Here is a 22,737-nt window from a genome sequence, read left to right as displayed (position 1 = left end):
CGACATTTCTCTCATAGCCTCCTTTTTACTGATTCTGACAAGGTTGTCAAAGTTTATATGTCCCATTCATTTGTTCCAGAGCCAACTTTCATCTTCTTTTTCCAAGAAACAACCTTTGTCAACAATCTCATCCAAAGTGTATATGTCATTCAGAGTCTTAGTTGCAGTTGCCACTAGCGTGCCGAATTTCTCTCTCCTTATTTCACATTTCTTTGATTCAAAGAGCAGCGTGTGTCCGAGATCACACATTTGACTTACGATCAACAGACTATGATTCATATTTTTAATGAGAAGCACTTCCTTTGCCATAGCATCCTTGCCTCCAAGCTTGACTATGCTTGTTCCTGTAACATTTGCAGATCCGTCATTTCCAAAAGATATTGTTCCATCCTTTCCTTATTTCAAAGATATGAATTTGTTTCTATCTCTGGTCATATGTGTTGAGCAACCACTATCAACATACCATGCATTCTTCTTGCTTTGAGCTTTTAAGGAAAGTGTGCATCTCTCAGTTTTCTTCCTCTAGATCTGAGCAGTTTGATTCTGCTATGATTCCCTTGGGGGAGTAGTTAGCCTGCTATCTTTAGCTAAATGTCCAAAATTATTTCATTTATGGCATTCTATTTCATTTCTTAGATATTCAAACCTGTTATTGTTATGCCTGTAATCCTCTCAAATTTTTTTGGGATAATCATTCCTGAAGGACCTTCCAAAGTTGCTTTTGTTGCTATAATAGGCCTAACAATTTACAACTTTATGTTCAAAATTTCTGCAAGAGTAACAAACACCAAGAAAGATGGTTTGATACTTGAGAGGGGGAGATCTTCTTCGTGGAACTGTTCTCTAAGAACCTTCTTGCTGATCTTGAACCTTCTAGTCTACTGGGAAACCTCTTTCCTTCTCAATAGATCCTCTAGTAATTTCTACATAAGATTTCTGTCCATCTCCCTTTTCTATTGTGGATAAGGTTGAGCCTTTTGCTAATGTTTCCTTGTAGCCCAATCCTGTCCAGTCACTGTGCGGCCTTTGACTGCTGATGAGCTCATCCAAAGCTCAAGAGCTATTTGCAAAGTTGTGCTGAATATTTCTTCTCTGTGCTTCCTTTTATAGAGAAACTATCTCTGTTTCTAGATCTTCCCTTGCCTTGTTGCTTTCTTCCAATTCTCTTCTGAGTGATTCTTCAATTTTTTTGGCTTCTTCCAATTGTACTTTAAGGCTGATGATGGTTTCATTCGATTCTTCATTCTTCTTGTTGAGGCTTCTAGCATGTTCTTTTACTTCTTTTAATTCGGCTTCCAGAGATTTGACGTTTCCTCTTTCAACCTTAAGATCCTTTATAACTCTGACCATCTCGTTTTGAAATTCGATCTCGTCCATATCTTCTTCATCTCCTCCTTCTTCTTCAAGAGCTTCCTTCTTGTTGTCCCTAGCCATGAATAACACTCTTCCTGTGTCATTTTCTTCGTCACTATCACTTTCTTCTTCAGATGAGGAGTTGTCTTCTTTAGAGAAAAAACTTTTCTTAAAGCCTTTCCTTTTACCTTGCTTGTTGAATCTTCTTTGACCCTTCTTCCCTTTCATGGGTGCTTCATCTTCGTTACCAGAGTTCTTATTGTTGAGAAATCTAGGAGTAGCAAAGATATAGCTGGAAACCCCTCCTCCACTACTTAGAAAATTCTGCAAAATTACCTCCAAGCTCCTCAAGCAAAACCCACCATAACCCAAAAAGGGTTTGGCCTAATTCCAACCTTCGAAAATCGACCCCCAAAGGCCCTACGCTCTCCATTGGCTGCTGAAATACGTTTCCTGCCAATGCACCAACAAATCTCCCCAAAAACACTCCAAAAAGGTTGCAATCAACTCCACAAATGTTATCTTTATTTCTCCCTGCAAGTTCCAGCTTCAATGAGCAAGCTCCTCACTCCCACATGTGCCCAGTGACACCCTTTTGCGCAGGCCTAGGAGTAGCAAACTCACTCTAGAAAATAGCTGTCTCCTCCAGCTCCCAAACTCCCCAAAAAGCCTGCAAAATACTTGAGCTCCCTTCTCCTAATTTCCTCCGGCAATTGCTCCTAGAAAGACCACTGAAATGACTCCCTCAAGAGCCTCTCCTATGTCCTCTAGAAATATGCATTGCTTGGCAAATCTGAATGCAAGTGCTGGAAAATTCATTGTAAGTCTCCTCCGGATAGGTGTGAAAGAACCTCTCTAGGGTGGCACTCGAAGTCCCCCGAAGAAAGGGTGAGTTCTCCGCTTGGAAAACTCGTGCTGAACAACAAGTGACCCGGCTAAGCAGCTCGAGCAACTGAGTTAAGTTTGTGATATGCCAAAAGATGCAAATGAAGTTGAGCTCCCTCCTTTTATAATTTCGTGGGCCTTCCTTCCCACGTGGGCCCCTCCACCAAGCAAATCGAATTCCCTCCTAAGCATTTCGAACCATAGGCTAAGTGAAGTGCGTTTTTCATTGTGTGGGTGGCCCCCACATTCCACTACCAAAATAATTTGACTTCCTTTTAACTCCTAAGTTCTTTACCAAAATGAGTGGCTCCCATAGCCTTCAAAATTGTTTTCAAAATTAGGGAATTAATTCTGTTCCAAAATAATTTAGGAAGGGACATTACAAGCTCCCCCCTTTCGAATCACTCCTGGTGCACGCTCTGAGCGGGAGCGAATCAGGAGTGACCCCGGAGCATGATGCGCTCTCGTAAAAAGAATCTCTCTCTGATTTTTTGGAAAAATTTGTCACAAGGATGTTCCAAACACAATTCTTTTCAAAGAAACAAGTGTTTTTAAGTAGGGCAATCTAATATTCAAGGTTATGCCCCTAGTATTGATATGCAATTCATGCTAATGTTAAATTCTTAAAGTAAAAGTCTTTCATTTTCATATTTTTACTTAAATTTTCAACATTACCATGAAATGATTCAGGGTGTTTGAGAGTGGTTCCAACCTCATTACGTTTTGTATGGAGAAAGTAGAATTTTACATCTCACTCAAAATCCAACAGACTTATCAGTTTTTCAGGATTTTAGGATTGGGGTGATTGCAATGTTTCCATTGGATTTTGTCATGTCCTAGGGTATGAGACTCGTATTTAATCAAGAGCACCAAGCCCTCTATGTACCTTGATGTTATTGACATTAGTTGTCGAACTCCTCTATCATGACCCTACTAAATGTTAGAAAATCGAAAAGGCAGAAAGATTTTCTTATACTTGATAATTACTTGTGATGTTCTTGACTTCTTATTAGGTTTCTTTTATGTCTTCTTTATTTTAGTTCATCAAGCAATTACCAAAGCAATAGGACATAAACAATGGACACTAGATGTAGGCTCACAACTAGGGCAAAACTCCTCTCTAGGGAAAACCCAGTTAGTAATTCTTCCTTCAATAGTTTTCCAGAGATATTCCAAGACTCTTAACCTTGACACAACTTTCCTCCACACCAAGTTAGCCTTCTTCCTTACTTGCAGATGATCCTTCTTGACCTAGTAGCGGCAACAATAGTGGCATCACTTTCTTCGACCCAACAACTTCGACCTTGCCTTAGAGACTCCGATCTTCACTTAGAACCTTCGATCTTGGCCCAATACAACTTCTTGAGGTGACAACATCACACAGCAACTGGCCACGACATCGACACAACAATTGGCTACGACATCATATGGCAACCGGCTACAACATCAATAAGAGAACTTCGATCTTCCAAACTAGGGCACGAGAGAGAGAGAGATAGTTGCACCAAAGGTTCGATTTCTATTTCTCCTTCTCCTAGACCAAACTCAAACTTCCTTCTCCTCCTCCTATTTCGTATTTCTTTCGGCGTCAAGAGAGATCGAACTTGCTTGTGAGAGAGTGCTTCAAATGGAATTCAAACTGCTCTATTTATAGTCCTTTGGTGAGGTCGAATAGCCCTCCTTGAGGCCGACTTGATCATCCTAAGGCCGACTTGGTGTGGAGACAACATAATTCATATTTGACTCAATATTTAACCTTTTTACATGTTTCAAAAGTCCAAGAAGGGTCTCTTTAAAAGTACAATGACTCTGTTAATTCAAAATAAATCCTAGAAGTCCTCAATGGGGACTTTGACCTAAAACATGGTGACCCAAGCATGAAACCCATGCTTTAATAAGTCACAATAATAATAATAAAAATTCTTTTCTTTATTCTCTTGACAAATACATTTAATGAAGACCGAACCTAGTTACATTTTCCAACATTCCCTTTTAACTAGGGAGGTATCCATCATATACAAGTACAAGGAAGATCTCAACTATATGAACCATGAAGAACTTTAGGCACTGTTGATTTGGGGTAGCATCGAATGTCCTCTAGCGATGAAAATTGGTAGAGAGGCTAAAGCACATGAGATCTCCAAGACCCAAAAATGGTTTGGGCAGATTCTAACCAGTTTGGGAGATATTAAAATAATTAATATTTTTAATGGAGTTCTTAAGTTTAAACTTAGTGAAAATAAAATATTAATGAGTATTAATATAAAACTGGGTTAGAAGGTTCCAAAAGTCATGGATCAAGCGAAATCTAATCTTAGCCGTTGATTAGAGATTTAATCTCTGCCGTTGAAGGACCAACAGGAAAAGTATAAGAGGAGGCTTGAGGGTTAGTTGGAAGACATACTAAGGGAGACCAGTCAGTTCGATTTCTGGAGCGGGATTAGTTGAGAAATTCGAACTAGTGGTCTGGAGAGTAGCAGGAGGCAGCAAGTACAGAACAGAGAGTCGGGATCAACAACTGAAGACTAGCGCAGAGGCAGGAGAGGCAGACGTAGAGGCAGCAGGAGATTGCGTAGTCACTAGAGGGCCTACGTGGGTGATGCAAAGAGGCCCAGGGATGACACAGTCAATCAGGGGCTGACGCAGAGTGTCTGGGAGCTACGCAGAGGTTAGCCAGGCTAACACTGGGACTGGGAGAAGTGTTGGAGAATTTTTCTCTTTGTTGGGTAAGCCAGTTTGGCACCCTGTTGCACTGAAGAATTGCTGAATAATAAAATCCTCCCTTGTTGCACCGGTTTTCCCACATTGGGTTTTTCCGGGGATTGTTGTCCAAAATATCTGTGTCGATGTATTAATTCTTGTGCATGTGTGTGTTTCCGTATTACGGCGTGATATCTGCAGCAGAATTTATTTTAATTTTTATTGAAGGAATTTCATAAATAACTTATTGAAAATAAGTAGGCAAAGTAAATCAGAGGTTGTAGTGATAGAATTTTCACATGGTATCAGAGCGAGTAATCAGAGACAGGAAGGGAAAATCAGCTATGGGTCGAGACCATGATGCAGAGGCATCCACGTCAGGGGACTCGCACAAATTTTTAGAAAATTGCACAAGAGAAAGAGATTTCGATTTCTCTATGTTGGCTTCCAGGCTGGAAGAAGAAGTTGCTTGTATGACTAATTTTGCATCATCAAAAGTATGGTATACAGACAGTGGAGCCTCTTGGCATATGACGAGAATCAAGGAATGTTTCTCAGAATATTGAGAAGAGAAAATGAATTTTCAGATCACCATGGGGAACAAGGAAAAGTGTACTCTAGTAGGGAAGGGTACCATAGTTTTTCAAACAGAATCGGGAGAACGATTCCGTGCTACAAATGTGCTGCATGTACCAGGATTGGGGATGAACTTACTTTCCGTGTCACAACTTCAAGGCAAGGGCTATGACGTCTACTTCATCAAGGAGAAGGTATACGTCAAACACCCGAGCTGAAAAAAGAAAGTGCAGATCGGGATCAAAAGTAATAGGTTGTATAGATTACAACTAGAATCACCAATGGCACTAATAGGCAGTCATGGAGACAAGGACTTGAACGAACTATGGCACAGAAGAATGAGACATTTGCACCATGGAGCTCTGAGAATTCCCATGAGCACAGTAACAGGAGTTCCGGATCTTAGTACGAAATGAGATGATGTATGCAGAGGATGTGCTTTAGGAAAGTATGCCAAGGCAGCATTTCCTAGGAGTAAACACAGGGCCGAGAGTGTACTAGGATTGATACACTCAGATATCTGCGGACCTATGTCTGTCAAAGCTCTTAGTGGTGCTGAGTATTTCCTTACCTTCATTGATGACCACTCAAGGAAAATCTGGATTTATTTTTTGAAAACCAAGGACGAGGTTTTCTGTCGATTCAAAGAGTTCAAGGCTCTGGTGGAGAATTTGACTAGGAAGAAAATAAAAGTTTTGCGCTCAGATAATGGTGGAGAGTATGTCGATAAGGACCTCATTGATTTTTGCGCTAAGGAGGGCATCAGAAGAGAGTGGACAACTCCCTACAATTTGGAGCATAATGGAGTAGCAGAAATGAAGAATAGGACTATTGTAGAAGCAGCTGGGGCCATGATGTATGATCAGGATATGCCAAAATTCTTGTGGGCAGAAGCAGGCAACACAACAGTGTATGTTCAAAATAGGATTCCTCATCGGGAATTGGGCAAGATTCCTCCAGAGAAAGTTTTTATTGGGAAAATGCCCGAAGTCAGTCATTTCAGGATATTTGGGAGTTTAGCATATTGCTGCATCCCTGAGGAAAAGAGGAAAAAGCTAGATCAATCTGCGGAAAAGGGATATCTGGTGGGATATAGCGAGAACGCTAAGGCATACAGAATCTATCTTCTAGGGAGCAGGAAGGTAGTAGTTTGACGAGATGTAAAGTTCATGGAGGACAAGGCTTTCAGAAAATCTCGTGAGATGCCTTCTGAGGAGTAGTCAAAAGAGGAGCTGTTGGTTAAACCTCTTCAACCAACGGAAGTAAAGAATTCTTCCTCGAGTTAGGAAGATTCACAGGATGAGGAGGAGGAGCTAACAGAAGCACCTGTTGGCAGAGGAAGAACTAGCAGGGAACTTCGTCAGATTCTGCGAGATGCAGAGGACTTCATCGGTGCCAAGAAACAGTAAGAGGGAGCAAAAACAACCAGAAAGATATCAGGCATTAGTAGCTCAGGATGGGGAGCCTGCCAGTTTCCAGGAAGCAGCTCAACATCAGGTTTGGCTAGATGCGATGGTAGAGGAGTACAACTCCATTATGGTGAACGATGTCTGGGAGGTAGTGCCAAGGCCTCAAGACAGATCAATGGTAGGTTCGAGATGGATCTACAAGATCAAATATGTTGCAGACGACAATGTTGAGAAATATAAGGCCAGGTTTGTGGCTAAGGGGTATGCTCAGAAGGAAGGAATTGACTACGAGGAGACCTTCGCCCCGGTAGCCAGGTATACATCTATTAGAACCGTGATATCTCTTGCAGCTCAGATGGGGTGGGAGATTCATCAGATGGATGTCAAAATAACTTTTCTGAACGGGGTAATAGAAGAAGAGGTATACATTGAACAACCAGAGGGCTTTGAGACACATGAGAAGAAGTCTCATGTATGCAGGTTGAAGAAAGCCTTGTATGGGCTAAAACAGGTACCTAGAGCATGGTATCATAGAATCGATGGCTACTTGCAGAAGATGGGATTTGTCAAGAGTGATGCGGATCCAAATCTCTATTATTTGGTTGTAGAGAATGAGCCGCTGATCTTAGTATTGTATATGGATGGTCTCTTTCTGACAGGATCATCCAGGCTCATTGGGGACTGCAAGAAGAATCTAGCCACAGAATTCGATATGAAGGATTTGGGATGAATGCATTATTTCTTGGGGTTGGAAGTTTGGCAGCAAGAGGGAAAGATCTTCCTTGGGCAAGGGAGGTATACTACGCAAATCCTGAAAAGATTCAGGATGGAGGATTGTAGACCCATGGCTACTCCAATGATCACCAACTGGAAGAAGATTGATGCATCAAAAGACAAGGATGTTGATCGCACCTTATACAGGCAGCTCATAGGGTCCCTGATGTATCTGGTCAATACCAAACTAGACATTTGCTATGCTGTCAACACCCTCAATTAGTTCATGGTGGAATCAAAGAGTGCGCACTGGGCAGCAGCTAAACATGCTCTCAGGTATTTACTGGGAACAGTCGATTATGGACTCTTGTACACCAGGAGTAATGATATCAGATTGAATGGATTTACTGATGTATATTGGGCAGGAAGTTCAGTGGATCAGAAAATTACCTCTGGGTATTGTTTCAACATTGGATCAGGAATAACTTCCTGGTGCAGTAGGAAACAAAAGTCTGTGGCTCTAGTTCATCTGAAGCAGAATATATGGCGGCAAGCATAACTTCGTGTGAGGCCGTATGGCTAAGAAAACTCCTTGTGAACCTATTCAGAAGGAAAATGGAGGCGACCAGGATCATGTGTGATAATCAGAGTTGCATCAAGCTCTCTGAGAATCCAGTGTTTCATGATCGGTTAAATCATATTGATATCCGGTGTCAAATTGTCAGAGACTGTGTCCAACGAGGTGCTATACAGTTGAGCTACACTCCTACAGGAGAACAGGTGGCAGACATCCTTACCAAGGCCCTTGGAAGAACCAAGTTTGATTATTTTAGGGAGAAGATGGGGATGATAAAGAATCCATTTCAGTAGCAGAAATGGGTATGATGTTGCAGTGCAGATGCAGTGTTGGGAGGAAGGACCAGCAGCAGCATAGATGCAGAGGGAGTTGCAGTACAAATGTAGTAGTGGGAGTGATAGAGCCATGGGCAACATTACAGGATGCAACAATGCAGAGGATGTTGGGCAGAGAGGCTTAGAATCAGCACAAGTACCGATGCCGTATGATCAGAGTAATGATTAGTGTGGAGTATTACTAGAGCACAGTCCTCGCTAAGAGGGAATGTTGATTTGGGGTAGCATCGAATGTGCTCTAGCCATGAAAATTGGTAGAGAGGCTAAAGCACATGAGATCTCCAAGACCTAGAAATGGTTTGGGCAGATTCTAACCAGCTTGGGAGATATTAAAATAATTAATATTTTTAATGGAGTTCGTAAGTCTAAACTTAGGAAAAATAAAATATTAATGAGTATTAATATAAAGCTGGGTTAGAAGGTTCCAAAAGTCATGGATCAAGCCAAATCTAATCTTAGCTGTTGATTAGAGATTTAATCTCGGTCGTTGAAGCACCAACAGGAAAAGTATAAGAGGAGGCTTGAGGGTCAGTTGGAAGACACACTGAGGGAGACTAGTCAATTCGATTTCTGGAGTGGGGTTAGCTGAGAAATTCGAACTAGTGGTCTGGAGAGCAGCAGGAGGCAGCAAGTATAGAACAGAGAGTCGGGATCAACAACAGAAGACCAGTGCAGAGGCAGGAGAGGTAGACGCAGAGCCTTTCAGGCAGATGCAGAGGCAGCAGGAGACTGCGCAGTCACTAGAGGGCCTGTGTGGGTGACGCAGAGAGGCCCAGGGCTGACGTAGTCAATCAGGGGCTGACGCAGAGTGTCTGGGAGCTACGCAGAGGTCAGCCAGGCTGATGCTGGGACTGGGAGAAGTGTTGGAGAATTTTTCTCTCTGTTGGGTAAGCTAGTTTGGCACCCTGTTGTAATGAAGAATTGTTGAATAATAAAATCCTCCCGAATCTACTACTGCAACAACTGAGTAAACTTCTCCTATTTGTTAATTACTAAAACAAATTATTTACTGTTTCCTACAACAAATATTGAAGCTAAGGCAACCACAACCTTCACTTAATTACTTAATTTTCCCAAAACAAGAACAGAACAATAGAGAAAAATGCACACAAGTGACAATATTTTTTGGACAAATGTCCCTGGAAAAACCCAATGCGGGAAAACTAGTGCAATAGATGTGAGGGTTTTTATTATTATGCAGAAGTATTATGAATACAACTATGGATGCCCTCCCAACAATCTAGTTACAGAGAAAATCACTTGGTAAGAAAGACTAGTGAGATTACCAAACTCAACACCACTGATCCTAGCTGATCTCGCAGTGGAATTGCGAGTTTCCTAGCTACTTCTGTGCTGCCCCTTTGTGGCCCTTACGTCAGCCCAACTAAGGATCGATCTCCCTTCAGGAGCCTTTTCCAGCCTTCCCGACTTAGAAACGTCAGATCCTTAAGCAAATTTGGACTTCTGCGCTGGAATTTGCTGCAGTGCTCTGCGTGAGCCCTTCCTGGCTCTGTGTCACCCTCTCTGCCCTCTGCGCTACCTCCTCTGTGTGTCTTTCTGCCTCTCTGCTGAGTATTCTTGGCTCCAAAGAAGATCCTCCAGCCAAAACTCTCTCTGCCCCTCTCTGCAACAACTCACTATCGAAATTCTCCCAGCAGTTGCTCTGCTTCAGAAAATCAAACTTCTGAACTCTCTGTGTGTTTTTCCAAGTGACCCTCAAGCCTCCTTAAATAATCTCCTCGTTGACATTCAACGACCTAGATTAGAAGCTAATCAATGGCTAAGATCATTTCTACTTGATCCTCGTCTTCTTCTAGAAGTTACACCCACAGTTTATATTAATACCCTTTAATTATTTTATTTTCCTAAGTTTAGACTTAGGGTCCCTTTAAAAATAATTAATTATTTTAATAAAACTGTTTTTGGGTGGAATTTCCCAAAACACTTTCTGGGTTCTTTGGAATACATGTGCCTAAGTCTCCCTGCAAAATTTGAGACTTAGAGCACATCCGATGCTACCAAAAGTCGACACTCCCTCTAAGCGAGGAATTTGCTCTAGCAATGCAACCTGCTGAAGCATCACTCTATTCTATAACATCTCCCTCTGCGCTGTTGATGTCTGACATGCTGTCCACCAACCATTGCGCAAATGTTGCATCTGTACCATTGCTGACCCTGCCATTGTCAACACTGCATCCATACTGCAACTCCCTTTGAAATTCTGCATTCGTGCTGCTGCTGGCACTGCCACTGCCAATTGCCATTGCACTGCAAACTGTTGATGCTACTCCATTAGCAACGGAAAAACATCCCAAATTACTGAACTAATTATGTTCAGTATGATACCATGTGAATGCTGGAACCTGACTGCTGTTAGTCTTTGCGCTGATCCTCTGAATCTACTGCGTTGCTGCTGACCTCTGCACTATGCCATCTGCACTACTACCAACTCTGCTTTGCGTTGTTCAGTCTTTGGCGCTTCTAGCCACTGCAACTGTCTCTCCGACACTCCTTGACACCATTCGACACTAGTCCATCTTGCTACCATAATACTGGGCTCCTGTAGCAAGGTATTGATTCAAGAGGTGGGCTCCTCAAGGATCTTGCCCATTTGTAGCTCCTTCGAATTACAGCCCCAAATCAACCCACCTCCCTCTTGGAGATGTGGTTGCCATCTTTGCCAAACGAAAAAAGTCAGAAGTAGGCTTTAGGGCTCTTACTAGGCCTCTAAGCCCTCCATACCCCCAACGCTAACCTTGTTAGGCATAGTGTTGCCTCTTTGAGGTCTTATCCTTCATCTTTGGGCCCCGATCTACCATCCTAAGTTCCTAACCCTTTTATCCTCGCAAATTCGTCTCCCCTAGCCTTGTTCTCCATTTTCCTAGCCCCTTTTTGCCCTAAATTGACTTAAATCCCTAATTTGAAGTTTTAAGGCTGAATACTTGGTGGTTTTGCAAGGCTTAAGGTCTCAAAATTCATATTTTTCAAGCGGCAATGCAATCGCAAAATTTCAACGAATTTCAACCATGGGATCTTCAAGGCTTTGGGCCCAGGGTTTGACCTCTAAACCCTTTTTTTGCTTCAGTTTTGTTACAACAATCAAATCATTAATATCTAAGCCCTAAAACCACATTTTAATTGGTCAAAATCAATTAGAATTGCAAAATCTAATTTTTCACAAGTTTTGGCCACTTGGGCATCTCTAATTTGACCTACATCTAACTTTTTAGCTTGCTGAAATGTACTACATAACTTGTGAAATTCAAGTCTGGAATATTTCTAAAGCATATTCTTAATAAAAAAAAAATTTGAATTTTCAGTGTTCGGTAAAAACTTACTATTTTTAGACATTGTGGGCATCATCTTCAGTGTTTTTTAGATTGTTGATCTATCATTAACTTATTTCTGTAATAAATTTATCAGTTCTGAAATTTCTGAATCACACTTCTTAGAAGCTATAAAATAGATTTTTTTGAGTTCTAGTGTATTTTTACTATTTTTGGGCATATTGACCATCTATATTTGACATCTTTAGCTTGCTGATTTGTGGTTGTTCACTGCTGTAAACTAACAAATCAGACCTGAAATATCACTGAATAAATCATTATAAAGTGGGCTAAATAAGTTAATCTACATTTGCTGGTCATTGAGATTTTTTGCATTTTATGTCTAAGGCAAATTTCACGATTTGAAGTGGTTTTCTCACTGCTGTTATAACGTTGATAAAGTCTGAATTTTCTGAATTTTTTACTGCTGATATAAATTGTCATAGATTTGAAATTGGCTTATATCATCTTTTCACTTAGAATCTGACATTGATCTTGTTGATTGGCATAATATCTTGTGTTAATAATCATTGGTGGATAAGTTGGTTACTTGAAATTTACACTTGTATCTCTTAACACTTATCTTGTTTAAGATTGTATCACAACATTGTTAAGTACTCTTGCGTTAAGACAAATTTCACATAAGTACTTAAATAACTTAAGCAATCTTAACTCAAGATAATCTCACCCATAATCTCTTGCATAAACATATTAGATTTAGATTGCATTAATAATTTACCTCCTAGCATAAGCTAGGTTGATAGAGAGATAGAACAACCCTTCTCACTTAGTTTGAGGGGCCTCGACAACTCTTCGATGGTTAACACGGTGACCTTGCAGTCGCCAAAGCCACAGTCACTGCAGCGCCGGAGGCATCGGGTGATGGAAGCACAACAAAAGGTTTCGTTAATTAGGCCTTAGCCTGCTTCATGTTGGCCTCCTTCCCACAAACTTTGGCACTCGAAGAGTGTGAAAAAGGCTAGGCCATGTATCATTTTGGAGCTTGTATTCTCTAATTGTAGAACCTTTTCATCTCTTTCGAGGCTCCCATACTTGAAGGGATTTCCTTGTTTCAAGATCTCCCATTGTATCTTTCCATTATTCCTTGGGAAGCTCTCTAAGAGGCTCTAACCTCATTGTAACACCATAATAATAAAACTTTTCTTTTGTGGGAGTGTGGGTCCTACCTATATGCATCCCTATCTCTCCATTTTAGGGAGAGAATTTGTGGTTGGATTGACTTGTTGGCTTCGACATTTCCATTTTCTTTCACATCACATTCATGCTTTAATTGGGAAGTAAAACAAATTGCATTTCCTTTTCTTCAAGTTTGCTTCATGTTTTAAGCTTGCACCACTTATCATTATTGCTACAAGTTTCAAGTTTACATTTCCATTTGCAAAGCAATTTACTCTTACTTTATGCAAGCATCTCTATTATTTTAAAGCAAACTTTGATACATTTAGCATGATACTTGTATAAATAATTCATGCTTTATTGTTATGCCACATTTCCATTTTGAGTATATTAAAGCATTGTGTATTGGAAAAGTTTACTTTTCAAAGCAACTATTTACTTTCATGTCAAGCTAATCTTATTTTTTCAAGTTTAAAGTTCTTTTTGCAAAGCCATTGTGGGCATCAATCTTATCTCAATTCATTTCCAAAGCATTGCAATTTAGCTTGAGAAGTTTTACATGCGTTTTATTTTCTCATTTTGCAAACACATACATTTCAAGCTTCATTTGCTTTAGTTTGTTATGGTTCATCATTTATCTTTAAGCAACTCACAATTTTAATTGTTCATGAAGCTTATGCATCTTGTGTTTACTTGTGCAACTATACAAGTGATCTTGTGGAGCATATTTACTTGAAGCAATTCTGTCATTTACATAACACTTTTAAACTCACTCGCATATCATATTAGGCATTCTAATTTAGTTGTATTTTAAACAAATTAACCTCCAAGCATAAGCTTGGTTGATAAAAATCATAGGAAAAAGACTTTTTTGGAAATTTTTTCCAATTGGTACGAAGTAAGGTAAAGACGTGTGAGCCTGCAGTTATGAAGGTGGTTTGTCCCCTTGTAGGAAGGAAGCACACACTGGCTAGTAAGACTCACGTGAAGGGTATCGTTAATGACACCATTGTGTCCTCCGTTGATTTGGGGTAGCATTAGATGTGCTCTAAGCCTCAAATTTTGCAGGGAGGCTTAGGCACATGTATTCCAAAGAACCCAAAAAACGTTTTGGGAAATTCCACCCAAAGACAATTATATTAAAGTAATTAATATTTTTAATGGAGTTCCTAAGTCTAAACTGGGGAAAATTAAAATATTAATGGGTATTAATCTAATTGTGGGTGTAACTCATGGAAAATTTTAGGGGCTAATGTTCGCCCAGTGGGCTAATTTTCCATGATTTTTCCACAAAAAAGATTCGCCAATTTCCAATTTTATAAAAGACGATTCGCCCAAATTTTAGAATATAAAATTATTTTACCTTAAAAATCGCCAACATTATAGACAGACTATATATAAAATAATTATAAATTTGATTAATTTTACAAATATATCAATAAACATTTATAATTTGCATATTAGGGATTAGTGAGATTCGCCAATGTTTTAAACTTCAAGAAAATTTTCCATCCTTAAAATTTTCCTTGGTGTAACTTCTAGAAGAAGACGAAGATAAAGCCAAAACGATTTGAGCCTTTGATTAGGACTTAATCTAGGCCGTTGGTTGTCCAACAAAAAGATATAAAAAGGGGATTGAGGGTCATTTGGAAAACACATTGAGAGTCAAGAGATTGATTTTCTAAAGTGAGAAGTTCTCCGGAGGAAATTCGATTGAGTATATTTCTTGCAGTTGAGGGGCAGGGATAGCATCTGGAGAGAGAGATTTTCTCATCAGGAGAATCATCAACAGAGAGTGTTAGAGAGTAATCCAGCAGTGGCAGCGCTGAGTCGGAGGGGCTGACGCAGAGCCACACAGAGGCAACACAAAAGCCAAGAGGGAGTTCGAAATTTGCAAAGGGAATTCGAGTTTTAGAAGTCAGGAGCTGGGGTGTGAGACCGAGAGGCAGAATCGAATCTCCTGGGCAAGGTTCTCTTTTACATAGTTTATGCATAAGTCAAAATATAAAAAAATCCTTTATATCTTTTGATCTTGTGCTTTCATCTCTTTACCTAGCTAATCAAGAGCTTCTTATAAGCTAGACAAGTGATGGGGTCTTTTCCCATCACTTGATTTAGTTTTTGTATATTATTTTGTAGCATTATCACCCACTTACATGCTCTATTTTTTACACTAACTTTTGTTTTAGTTTTGCAGCCCTAACATTCTTTCTTGTAGGTCCTCTCAAGCTTCAAGTCTCATTCCAAGGAGGCTGTGGGCATTAGGAGAGTGTGAAAAAGGCTAGGCCATGTATCATTTTGGAGCTTGTATTCTCTAATTGTAGAACCTTTTCATCTCTTTCGAGGCTCCCATACTTGAAGGGATTTCCTTGTTGTTTCAAGATCCCTCATTGTGTTTTTCCATTACTCCTTGGGAAGCTCTCTAAGAGGCTTTAGCCTCATTGTAACACCATACTAATAAAACTTCTCTTTTGTGGGAGTGTGGGTCCTACCTATATGCATCCCTATCTCTCCATTTTAGGGAGAGAATTTGTGGTTGGATTGACTTGTTGGCTTTGACATTTCCATTTTCTTTCACATCACATTCATGCTTTAATTGGGAAGTAACACAAATCGCATTTCCTTTTCTTCAAGTTTGCTACATGCTTTAAGCTTGCACCACTTATCATTGTTGCTACAAGTTTCAAGTTTACATTTCCATTTGCAAAGCAATTTACTCTTACTTTATGCAAGCATCTCTATTATTTTAAAGCAAACTTTGATACATTTAGCTTGACACTTGTCTAAATAATTCATGCTTTATTGTTATGCCACATTTCCATTTTGAGTATATTAAAGCATTGTGTATTGGAAAAGTTTACTTTTCAAAGCAACTATCTACTTTCATGTCAAGCTAATCTTCTTTTTTCAAGTTTAAAGTTCTTTTTGCAAAGCCATTGTGGGCATCAATCTTATGTCAATTCATTTCCAAAGCATTGCAATTTACCTTGAGAAGTTATACATGCATTTTATTTTCTCATTTTGCAAACACATACATTTCAAGCTTCATTTGCTTTAGTTTGTTATGGTTCATCATTTATCTTTAAGCAACTCACAATTTTAATTGTTCATGAAGCTTATGCATCTTGTGTTTACTTGAGCAACTATACAAGTGATCTTGTGGAGCATATTTACTTGAAGCAATTCTATCTTTTACATAACACTTGTAAACTCACTCGCATATCATATTAGGCATTCTAATTTAGTTGTATTTTAAACAAATTAACCTCCAAGCATAAGCTTGGTTGATAAAAATCATAGGAAAAAGACTTTCTTGGAAATTTCTTCCAATTGGTACGAAGTAAGGTAAAGACATGTGAGCCTGCAGTTATGAAGGTGGCTTGTCCCCTTGTAGGAATAAAGGCACACGCTGGCTAGTAAGACTCAGGGGAAGGGTATCGTTAATGACACCATCGTGTCCTCTGTTGATTTGGGGTTGCATCAGATGTGCTCTAAGGCTCAAATTTTGCAGGGAGGCTTGTTTGGGCACATATGTTCCAAAGAACCCAGAAAGCGTTTTGGGAAATTCCACCCAAAGACCATTATATTAAATTAATTAATATTTTTAAAGGAGTTCCTAAGTCTAAACTTAGGAAAATTAAAATATTAATGGGTATTAATCTAATTGTGGGTGTAACTTCTAGAAGAAGACAAAAATCAAACCAGAACGATTTGAGCTTTTGATTAGGAGTTAATCTAGGCCGTTGGTTGTCCAACAAAAAGATATAAGAAGGGGATTGAGTGTCATTTGGAAAACACATTGAGAGATCAAGAGATCGATTTTCTGAAGTGAGAAGTTCTCAGGAGGAAATTCGATTGAGGAGATTTCTTGCAGTTGAGGGGCAGGGATAGCATCTGGAGAGAGAGAGATTTTCTCAGCAGGAGAATCATCAACAAAGAGAGTTAGAGAGTAATCCAGCAGTGACAACACTGAGCCAGAGGGGCTGACACAGAGCCACGCAGAGGCAACACAAAAGCCAAGAGGGAGTCCGAAATTTGCAGAGGGAATTTGAGTTTCAGAAGTCGGGTGTTGGGGTGTGAGACCGAGAGGCAGAAATCGAATCTCCTGGGTAGCAAATCGACTAGCCAAAGGATTGACGTTGTCCCCAGAGAGCTTGATGCTGGGCTGATGCAGATACTGCGTAGAGGCAGCTAGAAAAGTCGGGGGCAATCATTTTGGGGCTGGATCAGCTAGGATTTCTAGTGATAGTTTGAGGCAATCTCACAATTCTTTCTGCTAGTATTTCTCTCTCTGTAACTGAATAACCTGAGAGGTATTCAGAATTTGCTACTGCTTAATAATAATAAACCCTCAGAACTGTTGCACCGGTTTTCCCACATTGGGTTTTTCTAGGGAGATTTGTCCAAAAATAACGGTGTCCATTGTGTTGTATTTTCTTTCTTGCTTAATATCTTGTTTCTGCTTATAATTTAATTAACTTGTATGGATTAACAAGTAGGAGAAGTAACATCAGTTTGTTGCAGTAGGGATTCCTGTTGAGGAATTTTCACATGGTATCAGAGCTGCAAGTGAAGCAAGAAGAGCAAAGCCGGTAGATCTAGTGCTGAGCAGAAGAAGGGAGTTTGAAAAAGCTGCAGGAGGCAACAGTTCGAAACCCCCAGAGGGATGACGCAGTTCCAAGCCGGGAGGGAAAATTTTCGAGGTAGTATCTCTCCGAGTTAGTCGACGGAGAGAAGGACTTCCAGTTCGAATTTTTGCCAAGGCAGAGCGAGCAGCGCTGAAGCCTCATCATGAGAGAGCTGGTGGGACGCAAATTTTCTGTAGGTAATTTGCTGGGCAAAAAATCGTCAGAAGAGAGAGGAGAAGCACGGTTGAGGGAATTTATTCCTCAGAGAATTCCTAACCAAGGAATTCAAATTCTCTAGAGTTGAGCAATAACAAGGGTCAAATCTACAAGCTCCAGAAGTGAGTGCATAGGCCAGTCTAGTGCTGCGGAGAGTAGAGAGGAGGCTATTCAACATTTTTGGCAGATATGGCAACTAGTGGCTTGAGGGATCAGGACAGGTTGGACAGAGCATCCAACTACGTCATCTGGAAGGTTATAATGTCTTTCCTTCTAGATGAGCATGCCCTCAAGACGTACATCGACATTGTGGTGGCTGTCCCTGCAAATCCAAATCCACTGCAGAAATACTGAGCTGAGATGGTGAAGGCCAAGAGGATGATCCTGGATGGAGTCAAGGATCACGTGGTGTGTCACGTTACTAGCAGAGGGATTTCTAAGGAGATGTGGGATGCCTTGGGCACGTTATATCAGGGATCTTCTGAGTAGCGGAAGATGTACTTGGAGCAGAAGCTGAGATCTGCTCAGATGCAGAAGGGAGAGCGTGTGGATCCATTCCTCACGAAGCTAAAGGAAACCCATGATGAGTTGTATGCTGTGGGGCATACACCTCTGGCTAAAGAGTTGGTTAGATTGGCCCTCAATTCTGTCTCAGATGAGTAGCAAGTCTTTGTCTAGAGTATCCTGGGCAGAGCGACATTGCCTAATTAGGATGAGATGTGGGCAGCTCTAAAACAAGAGGAGTTGAGGAGAGACTTAGTCAAGGTCAAACTTGACGGAAGCAACAACAAAAGTGGGTTGAAGCCCAAGGAGGAGGAGGATAATGCAGCCCTTGCATCGAATGGACAACAAGGGCAACAAAGATGAAAGAAGGATGTCTCCAAGGTGAAGTGTTTCAGATGTGGCGAGATGGGCCACTATGCATCCCAATGTCCTTTGAAGAAAAATGATAAGGATGAGAAGCACGATCCTAAGGTTGCAACTGCGAAGATCGAAGAGGAGTTCACCATGACAGTAGAGATACCTCCAGGAGGGAGGTGTGCTGATTTGGAGCTGTAGTTCGAAAGAGCTACAAATGAGCAGGATCCTTGAGGAGTCCACCTCTTGGATCAATACCTTGCTACGGGAGCCCAATTTTGTGGTAGCAGGATGGACTAGTGTCGGATGGTGCCGAGGAGTGTCGGGGAGACAATTGTAGTGACTAGGAGCGGTAGAGACTGAACAACGCAGAGCAGAGTTGGTAGCAATGCAGATGGCACAGAGCAGGGGTCAGCAGCAACGCACTAGATTCAAAGGGTGAGCGCAGAGACTAGCAACAGTCAATTCCAACATTCACGTGGTATCATACTAAACACAACTAATTTAGTAATTTTGGATGTTTTTCAGTTGCTTCTCTCCGCAACTGAGTTGTAGTATAGATGTAGTGTTAGCAGTGGCAGTGCTAGCAGCATAACAGATGCAACATTTGAGAGGGAGCTGTAGTACAGATGTAGCATTGGCAGTGGCAGTGTCAAAGGCAACAATATAATTGTAGCAGCAGCGCAGTAGTTGGTGGATAGCATGTCAGACATTAGCAAAACAGAGGACGATGCTTCAGAGTCAGAGCAGTGTGCAACAACAATATATTGCTAGAGCACATTCCTCGCTAAGAGGGAGTGTTGATTTGGGGTAGCATCGGATGTGCTCTAGGCGTCAAATTTTGTAGGGAGGCTTGGGCACATGTATTCCAAAGAACCCAAAAAGCGTTTTGGGAAATTCCACCCAAAGACGATTATATTAAAATAATTAATATTTTTAATGGAGTTCCTAAGTCTAAATTTAGGAAAATTAAAATATTAATGAGTATTAATCTAATTATGGGTGTAACTTCTAGAAGAAGAGAAGATCAAGACAAAATGATTTGAGCCTTTGGTTAGGAGTTAATTTAGGCTGTTGGTTGTCCAACATAAAGATATAAGAAGGGGCTTGATGGTCATTTGGAAAACACATTGAGAGATCAAGAGATCAATTTTCTAAAGTGAGAGGTTCTCAGGAGGAAATTCGATTGAGGAGATTTCTTGTAGTTGAGGGGCAGGGATAACGTCTGGAGAGAGAGATTTTCTCAGCTGGAGAATCATCAGCAGAGAGAGGCAGAGAGTAATCCAGTAGTGGCTGTGCTGAGCTAGAGGGTTTGACGTAGAGCCACGCAGAGGCAGCGCAGAAGCCAAGAGGGAGTCTGAAATTTGTAGAGGGAATTCGAGTTTTAGATGCTGGGAGTTGGGGTGTGAGACCGTGAGGCAGAAATCGAATCTCCTGGGCAAAAAATTGACCAACAAGAGGATTGACGCTGTCCCCAGAGAGCTTGATGCTGGGCTGGGCAACCACAAAAGCCGGGGGCAATCATTCTGGGGCTGGATTAGCCAAGATTTCCAGTGATAGTGTGAGGTAATCTCACAATTCTTTTTGCCAATATTTCTCTCTCTGTAATTGAATAACCTGAGAGGTATTCAAAGATGTATTCAGAATTTGCTACTGCTTAATAATAATAAACCCTCAGAACTGCTGCACCGATTTTCCCGCATTGGGTTTTTCCATGGACATTTGTCCAAAAATAATTGTGTCCATTGTGTTGTATTTTCTTTCTTGCTTAGTATCTTTTTTCCGCTTATAATTTAATTAAGTGGAGGCTTCAATAGTATTTACTTCGATATTTACCGTAGAACTCAATAAATAACTTGTATGAATTAACAAGTAGGAGAAGTAACATCAGTTTGCTGCAGTAGGGATTCGTGTTAGGGAATTTTCACATCCTCAACCCCTCTTTCTTACAATCACCCCAATTTTTACCCTTTGGCAAGAGCTCAAGAGGAAGATCTCTCACCTAGATTAGGCATTTAGATTAAAAGTAACCAAGATAATTGCATCCAATTTTAGTTTAGGTGCATTTCATATTAACACATCTTATTGTTTTACTTGCAAATAATCATTACACTTGTCATTTATGAATATGTGTTGAATTGGATACTTTGGGCAAGTATCATCTCATTGTGCAAGTAGAATTCTAATTGGTTTCCTTTGCAAGATATTCTTTCCTTGTATGCTTTGGATTAATAAGTGATCATATATCTTGAAAGCATTTTAATATCTTGCATTGATATTTTATTTTGCTAACATCTTTTGTTTCATTTTCAGGATTACTTGTGTTTCAGTCTGAAGCACCTTATTTTATTTTGAGCAAGTATCATTCATTTTGAGCAATATTTTGAAGGCACTGGTTTTACATATGCTTATTATTATTTCATGTGTTGATGGTTATTGAAATTGATTTTAGCTCATATTGCTCATATTATATTTGCTTGTAATCTCAAAAAAAGTAATCATTTTCACTCTAACATCTCTTAGAAACCTCAAATCTTTTAACTTAGTTTTCCTTCTAGGAACTACCCCCCTTAGCTAACCTAGGAGATAGCTTAAACAGAGAGAGTTGGGAATAGGTGACAACCCCTTCTCTTAGTTCTTGCCACCAACCACACTTTGTGGGGTTAAAGACTTTTCTCACTAACTTAGGTGTGCGTGATAGGTGACAACATGTTGTATCTACAATAAAATTTCTACTCATAGAGACAATTAGCTATGGATTAACCTCTTTCAAATAAAATTCCATTTGGCCAGAATGATCTAGGAGGGGGATCTCTCAGACTATGTTGTCTCACCTTCACTACAATATCACCTTCAACAGAAATGGTTTCAATGGCATTTGTATGGGCTGCCATCCATATAGTCGTCAATCATGCAACTACTGTACGGCTGCTTTCCTTCTTGGCTGTAGTGGTTTTCAATCCCAATGGTATCATTCTAAGTGTTTGTGTCATCCAATAGCTCTACTCCTTCCCTACCATACAACTTTCCTCCTCCATTGAATGGTCTATGGTTCCCTCTCCTATGGCGGCTCACATCTTCCTCCATTGCATCCTTCGAATGTCGGCTAAAAGCTCGTTTTATTTCATTTTGTAGTGGAATTGCTTGGGGTACTCCCTTGGATTTGGTTATTGATCAACTACTTTTATAGTCCTTTTAATTGTGAGTGGTTGTTGTTCATGGCATTAGTAAACATTTCATTTGTATCTATTTTACATCATCTATCTACTATCAAACACTTTATTTCTTATAATTTGATGTAGTGCCTACCCTAAGTGAATGTGCTAGACATAAATGTGGTCTTGCCAATTACATGTGCATGGGAAATACTTTATGGGACATGTTGCATAGCTATAAGCGTACCTCTAATGGATATTTGGGCATGTAATTTATTCTTGAAGGGAGGTTTAATTTTTATATATCAATAATGCTGCAATCTTTTATTTTTCTTTTATCATTGTTAAAAGGCATCCTATAGTGTATGAAAATTATCAAATACATTGGCCCATAACTGGAAAGAGGTTAAGTTCAGTTATTGGTTTTCCATCTGCAGTCTTTCGTTGTAGAGCAATATTCAGATTTTTCTCTCATATGAGTCTCCTTTTAAATGCCTCAGAGAGGAAAACATTCCATTGCTGAGATCCTTGGATTCAGATTTAAAGGAAAAGCTGGCAACATGGTTGAGTCCAGCTGTCCTCGAACTCCATCGCATTACCTGGGATGATCCTGCATCTTTACTGGAGAAGATTGTGGCATATGAAGTATTTCTTTTCTTTCAATTACTAGAGTTCTTTATTGTCTTGATTTTAGACCAGAGTCTGACATATGTTGACATAATGATGTGAAATGGCTTATGTAGGCTGTACATCCTATTAGCAACCTCCATGATTTGAAACGGAGATTGGGAGCAGGCCATCGCTGCTTTGGGTATCTGCATCCTGCCATACCAGGTTGGATTATTCTAGTTATCAAGTAGCTTCGGAT

General features: G+C 40.2%; 1 protein-coding gene across 1 annotated transcript in view; it reads left to right on the top strand.

Moving 5' to 3' along the window:
• The window catches only part of LOC149153279 (uncharacterized), a 260,627-nt gene that overhangs the window by 37,438 nt on the left and 200,452 nt on the right, over positions 1–22,737 (top strand). Inside the window, exons 6-7 of the mRNA XM_089443765.1 lie at positions 22,370–22,514; positions 22,613–22,703. Coding sequence (XP_089299891.1) covers positions 22,370–22,514; positions 22,613–22,703 — 236 coding nt within the window. The remainder of the gene's footprint in view (positions 1–22,369; positions 22,515–22,612; positions 22,704–22,737) is intronic.

The sequence above is a fragment of the Pinus tabuliformis genome, chromosome 9, assembly GCF_031772625.1.
Source record: "Pinus tabuliformis cultivar Carrire ecotype Pingquan chromosome 9, CPIR1, whole genome shotgun sequence".
NCBI lineage: Eukaryota > Viridiplantae > Streptophyta > Pinopsida > Pinales > Pinaceae > Pinus > Pinus tabuliformis.
The sequence above is the reverse complement of the archived record's forward strand: the minus strand, read 5'-3'. Positions and strand labels throughout refer to the sequence as shown.